The sequence below is a fragment of the Dipodomys ordii genome, unplaced genomic scaffold, assembly GCF_000151885.1.
Source record: "Dipodomys ordii isolate 6190 unplaced genomic scaffold, Dord_2.0 Scaffold36, whole genome shotgun sequence".
Lineage (NCBI taxonomy): Eukaryota > Metazoa > Chordata > Mammalia > Rodentia > Heteromyidae > Dipodomys > Dipodomys ordii.
The window spans coordinates 14,264,849-14,278,169 of NW_012267252.1; the positions used below are offsets into that span (position 1 = coordinate 14,264,849).

At 41.1% G+C, this 13,321-nt stretch overlaps 1 protein-coding gene across 1 annotated transcript in view; it reads left to right on the forward strand.

The window, feature by feature from the left end:
• Plekhs1 (pleckstrin homology domain containing, family S member 1) overlaps positions 1-11,189 on the forward strand; it is a 17,203-nt gene extending 6,014 nt beyond the window's left edge. The window contains exons 6-11 of the mRNA XM_013017610.1: positions 1,533-1,658; positions 3,813-3,916; positions 5,522-5,686; positions 6,228-6,329; positions 7,918-8,053; positions 11,010-11,189. Coding sequence (XP_012873064.1) covers positions 1,533-1,658; positions 3,813-3,916; positions 5,522-5,686; positions 6,228-6,329; positions 7,918-8,053; positions 11,010-11,189 — 813 coding nt within the window. The remainder of the gene's footprint in view (positions 1-1,532; positions 1,659-3,812; positions 3,917-5,521; positions 5,687-6,227; positions 6,330-7,917; positions 8,054-11,009) is intronic.
• The last annotated feature ends 2,132 nt before the right edge of the window (positions 11,190-13,321 follow it).

Sequence of the window (13,321 nt, forward strand, 5' to 3'; positions counted from 1 at the left end):
CCTTTTCTGCTTGACTCAGACATATACTAGTTATTGCAAATAAGGGAAACCATGGGACCTATGTTTCTTTGGGCCTGGCTTACTTCACTTAATATATTTTTTTCCAAGTCTTTCCATTTCACTGTATTTATTTGATATTGGTATAATTTGTGGAGGGGAAGGGCAAAACCAAATCGTTTAACTAGGGATACAGGTGGACCCATTGTAACAATGAGATGTACAAGTCATTATGTTGAAAACCGAACTTTACAACTTTGGTGGGGGGGGGAGGATCGGGTGGGGAAGTGGGGGGAGGTAGGGGGAGTATGGGAAGGGATGGGAAGGGGAAACAAAGAGGAGGCAACAATGCTTGCTAAGAAATGTTCTCGTTATCTTGCCCATGTAATTGTAACTCCTCTGAACGGTATTCTCACAATAAAAAAATAAAAATAAAGAAAAAAAGAAAAAATTAACTACAAATGATCCCAGACTTATGAATAGTACTGCATCTTGACTGATGCATCCTAAATTGAAATTTTTATGAGGTGAAAATGTATTAACTGTACCTCTTCCTATTGAACATCACAGCTTAGCAACACAGTGCAATCTAGAGAGTCCATTGCTTCCCATTATAATTTCAGGACTGACTGGGAACAGAGGCTCCCATTTGCTGTCTAGTACCATAGTGCAATGCATATTGCAAGCCCAGGAAAAAAATCAAAATTGCAAATTTAACATTAATTTCTACTGAGTACATATTACTTTTGTATCCTCATAGAGTCGATAGAATCTTAAGTTGAGCCATCATAAATTGAGGATCATCTATATTTCTATTTTATGTTAAATTCATGCTTCAAGGACTTCTGAGAAAGTATTCAAGGTCTTTTCAAAATTCCTCTTGCCATAAGGTATTGTTCTTGAGAGAATTAAATTGTACTTATAACAATTCTTCTGCATACAAAGCAGGTGCATTAGTAGAGTATTTTGTGTCTACTGGGGAAGGAAAGACAATAATTAATTGGTTGCACCTATATCACCTTGAAGCCTATAATTCATACTTTCTCATGAGCAATAGTACCTAATTGCACTGCTATGGAAACAGTAGGAGTATGAGCAAAACACAAAAGAAGAATCCTGAACAGGAAGAGGAAAGGTACTGTGCTGGGCTAATTACTTTTTCAGATGGCACTGGGTGACAACTGAAAAAAGATGGGGTGGAGAAACTAGCACAGCTTAGTGACTTAGAATGCCACCCACATGCAAAGACCACACTTTCTGATTTACAGCTTCAAAGAGTAGAAGGGGTGGGGGGCAGGGCGGAGAGAGTCTGAATACTGTGCCCATTTCATCAGAGATGACCTACACTCAAGAGACAGGTTCAAATTGCGTGGGCTTCTGAATGGAACCTTGCGAGATTCTCTGCTCTTGTCAATCACTAATCTATTATAGCTTTTTATCCTCTCCATAATATATATTTAAGGCATACAGTTGACTCTGTCTGGCCCTTTGGGGGGAAAAGAAAATGATTTGTTTCTTCTCTCTCTTTTATTCAGTATTTAATGGAAAAATGTTCTCCAGGATTCAAGCAAGCTCATCTTCCTCATGATTTCTTGTCAGAGACCACGCAAGATGCAGAGGAGGAAAGTTATTATCTTAGTCCACGGAGCATTCTTTCAGAGGTTATCCCTCGCATTCATTAATCATGTGTTTCTCCCACAGAAGTCTGTTGGGCCTTGCACACAGTCTGTAATACCATAAGCCTGGGTCAGGGCACAAAGGTATATCTGACACAGATAGATGACAGGCTCATGGTGCTGACATTTGACTAGAAACCAACCTATGACAGAAAGGGCTCCACTCTGAAGAGAGATTAATATGGTGCCCTGGGGCATACCAGGCGTGGGATCTCTGAGAGCAAATTCCCAGATAGAAGAATGGAAAAGGCATTTGATCTTACTTGATGGGCAACAGTTGGTCTTGACTGGCTGAGTTGAAAAGTTTTCACATTCTGGACTTTTTTAAAGAGCAAAGGGCCTCGAGTGATAAATGGTGTGGTGGATCCATCAGCCTATTGACCCAGAGGAGGTCTTTACGACTGCTAGGCACTATATAGGCCTAGGCAAGGTGGCTAGTAATGAGCCTGACCTCAGAGCCTGCAGTCTTACCATAACGCTATACAAAGAGACAAAATGTCCTGGAAGCTTCTGAAATAAAGGACTTTCTCCACTGGAATCAGGCTGGAAAGACTTTGGAGAGTCAATGGCCTTTAATATGTGCTAGTGAATTGTCCAGTTAAGCTACAATTCAGAGAGTATGCATGGTGCAGAAGGGAATAAAACAAAATAGAACCAGATCACAATGGGTCTTAAATACAAAGTTGGCCTCATTCTGTGAACAGACAAGGGACAATGGTGACCCCTGAACTAGGAAGTGGCAAAATCCAAATTATCTTGCAGGCTTATTAACCAAGTGGCTGTAGCTAGTAAACACAAATACAGAATGTGGAAAGGAAGTGGAGACAGGAGGACATTTAGGGAGGGGCTGCACCACCTCCCAAACTAGGAGTTTCTACTATATGCTCACATGTGTTCACTTAAAGAAGTACTCCGGGGTCAAGTCAGTTATGGAAGTGTTAAATTATGAGTTAAACAAGCATCTTGACAACATGATTCTTACGGACTTTAATGTGCAGTGACACATTTATAAATAGCCAAGTGGTATACAACACACAGAATTTCCTAGGCTCATTCGAAACCCTTTCTTTTATCCAAAATAATTTCATATTAGGGTTCTCTGGGACTACCAACTGATCAGGTTGGAGTGAGCATTAGTTACAAACTAGCCATTGCGAGACACTGTGGAGGATGCAGATGAAACTATAATAACCTGAATGCTGGTGGCTCACGCCTGTAATCCTAGCTACTCCAGAAGCTAAGATCTGAGGACTGCAGTTCAAAGCCAGCCTGGGCAGTAAAGTCCACAAAACTCTTATCTCCAATTAACTATTCGAAAATCAGAAGTAGAGCTGTGGCTCAAAGTGGTAGAACACTATCCTTGAGCAAAAATGCTCAGGGACAGTGCCCAGCTGGGCCCTAAGTTCAAGTCCCACAATTGACAAACAAACAAAAACCTATGCACTAGAAACTCAGTCCTGAGCAGTGATTGAGGTGATCAAGAGAAGCTGGGGGACTCCAGGCAAGACTGAACAGTTCATGTATAGAAGAGAAAGGGGATACTCTAAATGAAGAAAACAGCATGAATGTGGGACTAAAAGTGGGGAGCCTTAGGGATTCTGAAACAACCTTGGCTATCAATAGCTCTTAGCTGTGGGGGACTGAGGTTGCACATGTGCAAGGGTAGAGAGGCCAGACGTTTCTAGATCCCTCACCAATCTTGAAGTCATTTCAGCCTGAACCCAGCTCCACATTGTGTCTAGTTTTTGACCCAGCCAGCTTCCATGATTCTGTAGTTGAACCAAATAAGAAAAGCATTTATGGTGTTAAGTTCCCTGTGGTTAAACAGAAAGGAAAATTCCAGTGTAGCCCAATGGAATATCTGTACCTAGAGTGTGAGACACTCTGAAGAGGGTTGCACTTGGAGTTTGCCAGAAGCTTTGCTGGTGTCCTCTCGTGTGGGCAAGGTCATTTGATATTCCCTAAAAGAAAGCCACTGTCTATCCAATGGGAAATGTTGATAGTCCCTGAAAGAGAGCCACTGCCTATCCAATGGGAGATGTGCTTACTACTTTGTGCCCAGTGTATTAGTGCTATGGGTAAGAAGGTACCTGGCTAATTGACACACTTACATTCTTACATCTGTTTCATTCTCTTCAGTTGGACAACATTGATTCCAATGGTCCTGGTAACTCCATTGAACGCAGAAGTCCAGGCCAGGTCTCCGAGAAAACTGAATGTTATTACATGACAATGAAATCCTAGTAAGTGACCCACTGTTCAAAAAGTTACTGCCAGTTCATGTGTGTGTGTGTGTGTGTGTACATGCACGCCAGTCCTGGCACTTGAACTCAGAACCTTGTACTCTTCCTTAGATTTTTCACCCAAGGCTGGTACTTTATCACTTGAGCTGTACCTCCACTTCTGGCTTTTTACATTGATTGGAGATAAGAGTACTACAAACTAGGAGGCAACGATGCTGGATAAGAAATGTACTCATTATCTTGATCATGTAAATGTAACCCCTTTAGTATTTTCACAATAAAAACTTAATTAAAAAAAGATTTTTCTTTTTTAATTACCTTTAAGTAGTTATACAAAGGACTTGCCATTTACAAAGCAGTTTATGAAAACAATATATCTTGATCAATGTTACCTCTTTCAGTATTCTCACCCATCCTTCCCCTATCCACTCCTCATACTCTTCTAAATTTTGGAGGCTATACATTGGATTCTTGACTGTATTCTCCACCCCGGCCCCCCAGCCCTCCTTCCCCCCCCCCACCCCTGTCTTCTCCTCTTCATTTGTCTACTTTGTTCCCCTTGAACCCACCCTCCCCCTTTCAAGTAACCACTTCCTGCTATTTTATTTTACAGAACTTTGGGTTTTCCTATCTAAAACATTACACCATTTGGGTTCTCCCTTGAATCTACCACACTTCGGTTAACACATTTGTATCCACTTGCATAGCACCCGAAGTATTTACTTACACATTGATAAGGTAAAGCTAGCTTCCCCATATAAGGGGAAACATGCATCCTTTGTCTTTCTGGGCCTGACTTACTGCCAGGGCTGGCTGCAAACCTTGATTCTCAGATCTCTGCCTCCTAAGTAGTTAGGATTATAGGCATGAGTCAATTCATTTTTAATAGCTGGCAAATTGATGCAAACATTATCATTCCACTCAATATGTTATTCAATACAAGTTGAATGTCCTTTATATGATATGCTGGGATCAGAGCTATTTCAGATTTCAGAATGTTTTTTCACATTTTAGAATATTTGCATAAACACAATGAAATATCTTGGGGATGGAACTCAAGTCTAAATAGAATCCATTGACATTTCTTATATACTTTACACATATACCCTTAAGATAATTTTGTACATTATTTTTAGTAGCTTTGAAATGGAATAAAGTTCTCCTATAAATTTCCTATTTGTATTATGTCAGCACTCAAAATTCATATTTGGGAAGATTTTAGATTTTGGATTCTTGGATAAAGAATGTTCAACTGTAATCTTAGAATATCCGAAAGTAGCAATCGTTTGTCCACATACAGAAAACCATTTGTGACATTTGCAGGGCATTTTCTGCCTAGAGGAACTGCTTTCTGTTTTGCTTTTATTTCTCTCACACTCTCACTCTGTTCTTTAAACCCTATGAAGGGTTATTCTGATTTCATGACCATTTTTAGAAGGAGAGCTTGTTGGATTTGATCCTAGCTATGGCCGTGATTTTGCTGGCTGGACATCCTTCAAGACCTTGTTCGCTTTCACATGGCTGTTAGTGACTTAAATCTGACATGCACAATGGAAAGTTGTAAATAGACAAGCTAAAAAAATAGAATTTGTTTTAACTCTCTAGCTTTTTCAAAGAAACACCCAATATGTCTACTGATGGCCAAGAGGAATCCCAGACCTTGCCTGAGGCCCAGGATGGGGACCTTCACTTGGAAGAACAAGAATCAGGAAGTGACTTGTATCTCTCACTGGCCAATCCAGAAGCACAGACCACAAATGAGAAAAGGGGGTCTGCCTCGCTAACTGTTGTGAAATTGTCTATATTACTCAAGTAAATATCTCATTTCTAAACTTTTGTGGGACCTAAGAGAGCAAAGCAGGCTTCCGATTTTTACTTAGAATAATCCTCAACCCTGAACTGAGCAGTATGGACATGGAAAATCTCATGAAGATTAATATAAATGAGAAGGAGAATGTTTAGGGTTCATGTGATACCTAGGGCTTTCATAGGATGGTTGTGATTTTGATTCTTCCTCTTCTATAAATCGTTCTCAGTAGAGCAGTATGCAACTGACGTGAAGTAGGTGAATATATAATCCATGTCATCCAAATGTGGCTTCCTTGGTCCTCTTCTGCCAACTGTTGCCCTGTCCTATTAGGGGTTGGGGAAGGACAGGAATGAGTCATTTTTAGTCATTTAAACTGTAAAAGTCAGATGGTACACTCACTCACTCTGTCTCTGAACTTTCCCTTCCTGAGTAGATTTTTGGTTTCCTATTTCTAAGACAGTAGTTTCCAATTAAAGGATGTCCAAAATGTTTTCCCTCCAGTAACATCCTGGATGACAGCCAAGTGGAGACAGTGCATTTGTTCCTTTCACCTCCTGAAATCATAAACTACCTTGCTCTCGTTGAAGCTGCAGGACGGATATGGTAGGTAGGAGTTTTGATTGATACTGACCAGCAATGATACTGAAAGAGAGAAACAGAACAATTATACTTCTGTGTGTGTGTATGTGTGTGTGTGTGTGTGTGTGTGTGTGCGCACGCGCGCGCACATGCACGGGATCTTGATTTCAGGGCCTCTTACTCTTGCTTGGCTTTTTTGTAGTACCACAGAAGCCATACCTTTACTAACAGCTTTTTGTTGGTTAGTTGGAGATAAGCAGTTCACATGTTTTTTTCTCATCTCTGGGCTATCTGAATTGCAATCCTTAGATCTCAGCCTCCAGAGTAGCTAGAATTACAGGTGCCTGGGCAGTTATTTATAAAACACTATATATAATAATACTGACTGTGTTCTTGGGCTATTATGTTGTCAGAAAAACATCTTTGAGACAAAAAGCAGAGTATTTCTTGCCAGAGGTAAGTATAAAAAGGCCTCAAAGTCCAGGAGATAGTCCACATTTCTGATTTCTCAAAGAGAGGAGAAATAGACAGAGCGCATATACCCCAGGACACCTTTACCAGTCACTGCATAATGGATATGTTATGAATAAAAGAAGTGAAGGAAATCACCAAGAATCAAGGGACTAAAAGAAAAAGGCACCTCACAGCCTAAGATCTCTAGACATAAGTGCAAAACTTCTTGTTGAGGATTTCAACACAGAAGACCAGTGGCACTGACTCCTTAACACAACCACCATTAACTTGACTCTACATTCTTTTACGGTGTGGTAAAGGATGATGATACCTATTTGTGATTTCAGTACTCAGGAGCTGGAGGCAGGACAATTAGCAAGTTCAAGGCCAACCTGGACTACACTGTGAGTTCCAGGCTGCTTCTGATTACTTGGCAAGACTTCATCTTAAACACAAAATTAATCAAAAAGATTCTAATTCATTTTGGTAGAACATTGTATTTTTACTAAGAAGTCTTTTAATGTAAACAAAATGCTACACACTAATTATCTTCTAAGTTCTAAGTGGGCAGGGACCATAATCTCCCATTTTCTCAAAATTTTCCATAATCTAAAGCTCAGGAGTTAAGCAGGTTATATAAGTTTGCTTCTCTATGACTGAGCTTGCTCATTAACTCTATCATTCATTTGTTCATTAAATATTCAGTGTGTAAGCTTATCCTCACATTTTCAACAAAACAGAGTGTTCTCTATTTACTTAAGAGATGTAGGGTTGTAAAAAATTAAAAAAAATGAAACAAACAACCATGTGGCCTTTCCTGAGTCCCATACCCTGGTGAAAGAGCTTGCCATGTTTGATGTTATTTTAAATTAAAATAGATAAGGTATTCTCAGAATGCAGTATGAGGCCTGGGCAAGGACGATGATTAAAGCCAAGGAAGTTGATGGAGGGCTACGTGGGGCTTCACAAGGTTGGTGTCATTGGAGTAAGGTTTTGGAAGAAGAGTTAGGCAACAATGGTAATAGAAGGAAAGATATTCTCAACAGAAAAAGGTGTGTGGCAGCTCGGCTCAGAGGGAGGAGACCCCAGCAGGGCCTTGCCCTACCTTCTCTGTGAACTCAGTCTTACCCCAGTGTTGGATGCTGTATTCCCGCTGCAGTGTGACTCGGTGGGAGGGCCCCCCACATCTGGGATGCTTGTTCTGCCACGGAGATCACGTCTTGGCCGTGAATGACCTGAAACCCCAGAACATGGAGGAGGTGTCTTTGTTTCTCACACGGTCCATCCAGAGCGAGGTGAGTCTTTTTGATCAGCCTTGGTCAGAATACTTCAATGTCAAAGAGCCTGAGATCAACATCATCAAGGGAGTCTGCAAAGTACTTGGGATACCAATGAAACTCTTCTTTCCAAATAAAGGAGTATTTGGAAAGAGCAACAGGTGAGGAGAGAGGACTCTGAGTTGCTGGCTCCAGATGCAGCCCCATGTTGCAAATGGAACTTGTGATGAGCCAGACTGGCTCATGAATGAATTGTAATGCATCATTTTGAACCTGTTTGTGCCTCCATTTTCTCTTCTGTAAAATGTAGTGGCACTCATAGTACCAGTATTGGAGGTCGAAATGAGATAATATGCCACAGGGTGTTTATGATGTGACTGTGTGTGTCAGTTGCTCAGTGTGTTTGTGCTATTGGCCATGCAACATTGGATAGGCTCACCTTTTCAAATGTCAGTTTGTCATCTTTGAAATTGACATCTCCCTGCTTTCATCATTGATTCACATTGTTAAAAAAAAAGTATGTGGGTAATATTATACGTTTACATAGTTTTGGTAGTACTGGGGTTTGAACCTAAGACTGCATACTCATTTGGCTGGCCTGTGTGGCTGATGCTCTATGCTTTGAGCCACCTGGCTTTTCGTTGGTTAATTTGAAGATGGAGTCTCATGAACTTTTCTGCCTCTGCTGGATTTTAACTTTGATCCTCCGGAGCTCTGTCTCCTGAGTAGGATTACAGATATGAGCCACCAGCGCCAGATAGGCTAGCCTATTTTTTTTGTTAGTTTGGGGTTAAACTCAGGGCCTGGGTGTTGTCCCTGAGCTCTTCAGCTTAAGGCTAGTGCTCTACCACTTTGATCTCCAGTCTACTTCTGTTTTTTGAGTGGTTGATTGGAGATAAGAGTCTCAGGGGGACTTTCCTGCCTGGGTTGGCTTTGAACCTTGATCCTCAGAACTCAGCCTCCTGAGTAGCTAGGATTATAAGTATGAGCCACCAGCACCCAACTGGGCTAGTCTATTTTTAAATTATCTCACCTAATATTCCAGTCTTCCTATTGTTCAATCCTTCCTGGTATACTTTTAGTGCCAGCAAGCCCTGAGGCATTGGGAAAATCTCTTCCTTGTCTGGGTTTAAGTTTCTTAAAATGAGAAGGTTGGTTTTCAAACTATCCCTGAAATATCCCTCTGGGATAGGAGTGAAGATTAAGGGGCCAGTCTACATTTATCATTTGCCTTTTATAAAGCAGGTAAGTTAAATTATTAGACTATTCTGTTAGTGTTCTTTAAAAATAGTTCCTTGACATGAAATTTGTGTAAATCACTATACTGTGTTCTTGTTTCCAGCTCTAAGTTTATGATTAAGTATTAAATATCTATCTATTTATCTATCTATCTAAGAATATGTCCTATCTCTTCCTCATTATATAATAACCCTGCTGGTTAGACAAGCTGTACGATTCCTACTATTTATACAAGTAAGCCAGTAGGGATGAATGATACAATCTGAGATACATAAGTAGTTAATGGCAGATCAAAGGCACATTCATTCACTCACATTCATTCATTCATTCACTTGCTTATTTGTTCATTTATTCACTTGCTCATTAATATGTTCATTCACTCACTAATTAATGAATATCAATTTATGCTAGATGCTGTGGTATATTCTACAGCTACAAAAAAAAGGACCTCCACTCAAGCCTTAGGAGCTCAAAGATGAGTGGATGTAAGCAGGGAACATAGAGGAAGACTGAAGCAAAACTTGCAAGGGATACCAAAGGATGTCTCACTCCTGACTGGGGCTCTGTCGCTTGAGCCACTTCACCAGGCATCTGGTCAGAAGGGTATCTTAGAAGAGGCATTTGACTTAGTTGTTGAAGACTAGAATAGGAGTTTGTATTGTGGAGAAGAGGTCATTTTTAAAGACCCAGTCCACTGCTTCTGCCAAAAAGCCACACAGGGGCCAAGTAGTCAAAGATAACTCTCCGTACCCTGTGGAAAGTTCTTCACCAGTACCCTGAACCAAAGATCCAGCTTTGGCTCAGAGGCCAAGAGAAGAGATTTGGCTAGAGCAGATATTGGAACTCTACCTGGGTGTGGCTGCCTGTACTGTCATATAACTGCCTGTCCAGACTACACACTCACTTGGCCTGGGCAGGGTCATCCTCATTTTTCCTGGCTCATTCTGTCTTCCCCCTTCTATGGGAGAACACCTTCTGCACTCTGTAGAGGACTGTGGGGTGCCAGCAACATGATTTCCCTACCATACCATTCCTGCCTTTTGCTTTTATATGAAAATAGAGATCCAGTCCTTGTGGTACTCAAATACTAGAAGGAAAAAGACATTAATGAGACTGCTGATCTCATTCACTTTTTGCCCAGGCTGGCCTCAAACAGCAATCTCCTGTCTCTACCTTCCGAGTATCGGGGGTCACCGGTGTGTACCACCGTGCTCACCTCTTGTTTCATGTTTTTAAAGTACCTGAGCCAAACCACTGTGAGAGATGAGAAGTCAGGCTAGGAATGGGAAGGGATAGTGAGGGTAAAGAATGTGTTTGGAGGGGAAAGACATGCTAGAGGGCAGAGAAACTCATTGAACTTTGATTTCCTCTCAGTTTTGTCTAGGGCTGATCCTGACTGGTTATCTCCCATGGCTTCCTTGGTTTCAGGAAGCCCGTTTAATTCTGGTGCCTCTGGGACCCTATGTGCCAGCACTGGTGCTCTCTGGAACCTTCCCTAGGGGCTCAGACTGGTGATACAGGAAATAAAAATCCCTTCTACTCCCTGGGTATTCCTGCTATTTTCCTCTGGCCTGCAGTAGTTTATCATAGGATTTTCTTTAAAAAAAAAAAAAAAGAGAGGAAGGAAGGAAGGAAGGAAAAGAAAGCTTTGAAGGGTATAAAAGAGGGCAGATTGAAAAACCAATGATCTTAAATCATCTTCAGTCACTACATTACTTCTTTTCTCATATTTTAGAAAATAAAACTCACCATCGGCCGGATTCCCAATTCACCGAAATTCCATGCCACACCCTGTGCCTGCCCTTTAAAATACCAAGCAGTCTCATCTGTGCTACAAGAGAAGCAAGACTTTGACAGAGCACCGAAGAGGACTCCAGCCACCAAGAAGGTCCAGCTGCAAGGAACAGGAGCGTAGCCTGCCAGGGCCAGGGCAGCAGGAGGACAGAGCCAGGGAATGAGTGGGTGGGCGCTCATCCTGACATGGCTCTGACCCGGGACAAGCCAGCATACCTCTCCATCGCTGCACCATCGACTGTTACCTCTCTAGCTGTGGCACTGGGGATGTGGAGAGAGCCACAGGAGATAATGGCTAAGGTACACAGTGTCAACAGAAGGCCTCATTATCTGAGACTTTGTCACAAACACCCACTGACATAGATTGGGCAAATCCCTCGCCTAATTGATAACATTGTGTGTTCTATGAGGTCATGGTCCACACACTGACTTCTTTGTTAGGGAATGTCCACTTGGAACTACTCACTCCAGAAGACCAGATGCCCCTAAGATGTGAGACCGTACAAGCCTTTGCAAGCACCTTCTGTGACCCATCTCCTCAGAAGCCATTAGACAGGCCCAGAAGCCTCTTGGACTCAAACAGCACCGTTTTCTTAAAGACATCGTAACTAGTTTAGACGTTGAAACACAGTTTGAGGTCATCTCTGGCAAAGATCTGTTTGCTTCCCAATTAAAAAGAGAGCTGCATAGCACTAAAGTATGGATAGTCTTAACTGACTGGTGCAATAGAAATTGGTTCTGGAAGGCCAAAAGAATCTGATGCTTGTTTATTGTTTTGTTTTTTAATAAAGCAAAGGCAGAAACTGAAAGCATAAGTCAAGTCTGGAATATTTGAGCAAAAGTAGCTTCAGAAAGTTTATATTTCCCAGCTTGTCATTTTACATGCCTTCTGTTTGGCTCCAATTCCATACCTGTTTAGCAACAGAGCAAGGAATCAAAAAACAACTTCAGGAAACAAGTGTCTTCTATGTTGGAAATGAACTTTACAACTTAGGGGGGGGAAGGGGACTGGGGAGTGAAAAAGTGGGAGAAAATGAGGGAGGGGGTAACCCTGTTCAAAAAGAAATGTACTCATCTTACTTATGTAACCCCTCTGTACATCATCTTTACAATAAAACTTAAATAAAAATGAAACAAGTATCTTGACCCTTACCTTGTATTTGGATTCAGATTAGAAAAGACCTTCAGCAACCAGAAGAGCGATTCAAGTATATTTCATGTCATGTTGCCCAGACTGTCAAGAAAGTATAAAATATTTTCACATATCTGCCCTATTTAAGGTTCCATGTCTCCTAGAAATGCATCCTGCAGAAATACAAAAGCACATAAAAGCAAAAAGCTTCTTGTCATACTGGAGCAATGTTTGTAATAATTTAGAGATTGCTTAATTATGATGTTATATCATTAAACACATCAGCGTGTATAGTTAGGGGGACATGTGTATAGTAAATTAAAGCTGAAAGAAAGACAAGTTGCAATTACCACATTTTTCTAAACATAAACTCTTGTGTAGATGTGTATATAAGATCTCTGCAGGCCTGGTTAGGAGATGGCTAGGTTTTGACTTAGGCACTGGCGTTCTTATAGACACTTTATCAGTTATCATACTGCTGCCTGGCTACCAAGTTTTTATTTCCCTAAGTTTAGAATAATGCACATTAAGTGGTCAATAAGAAATATCTTGAAACTATTACCTGCTTGTGCCTGGCATTTTCTGAAAGGCTGAAATTTGTATTTTATTTTTGCTATGAGCATAAAAAATTACCTGCCAATGTGGTAAATAAACAAATAGGAGCATCTGCACATATAGGTATGTGCATGTGCATGTGCTTGTGTGTGTGTGTGTGTGTGTGTGCCAGTGAATACTGGGATTGAACTCAGGGCCTTTGCTTTTTTGCTCAAAGCTGGTACCCTGCTGCTTGAGTCACAGCCCCATTTTTTACTTTATGCTGGTTAATTGGAGAAAGGAGTCTCACTGATTTTTCTACCTGGGATGGCTTTGAACCACAGTCCTCAGATCTCAACCTCCTTAGGATCTAGGATGACAGGCATAAACCACTGGGGCCTGGCTTTGAACATAGAGATTTTAGACATTCCTAAATGAGAAACCAAGATACCTCAGTGAAGGAAATAAAAAAGAATCCAACATATATCCTAAAAAATTAACAAGAGTGAGGGAAGAGACAGGGAGGGAGAGATGGGTGAGGATGTTGAAAGGGGTCACATTGATCAAGATATCTTGTATTCATAAAC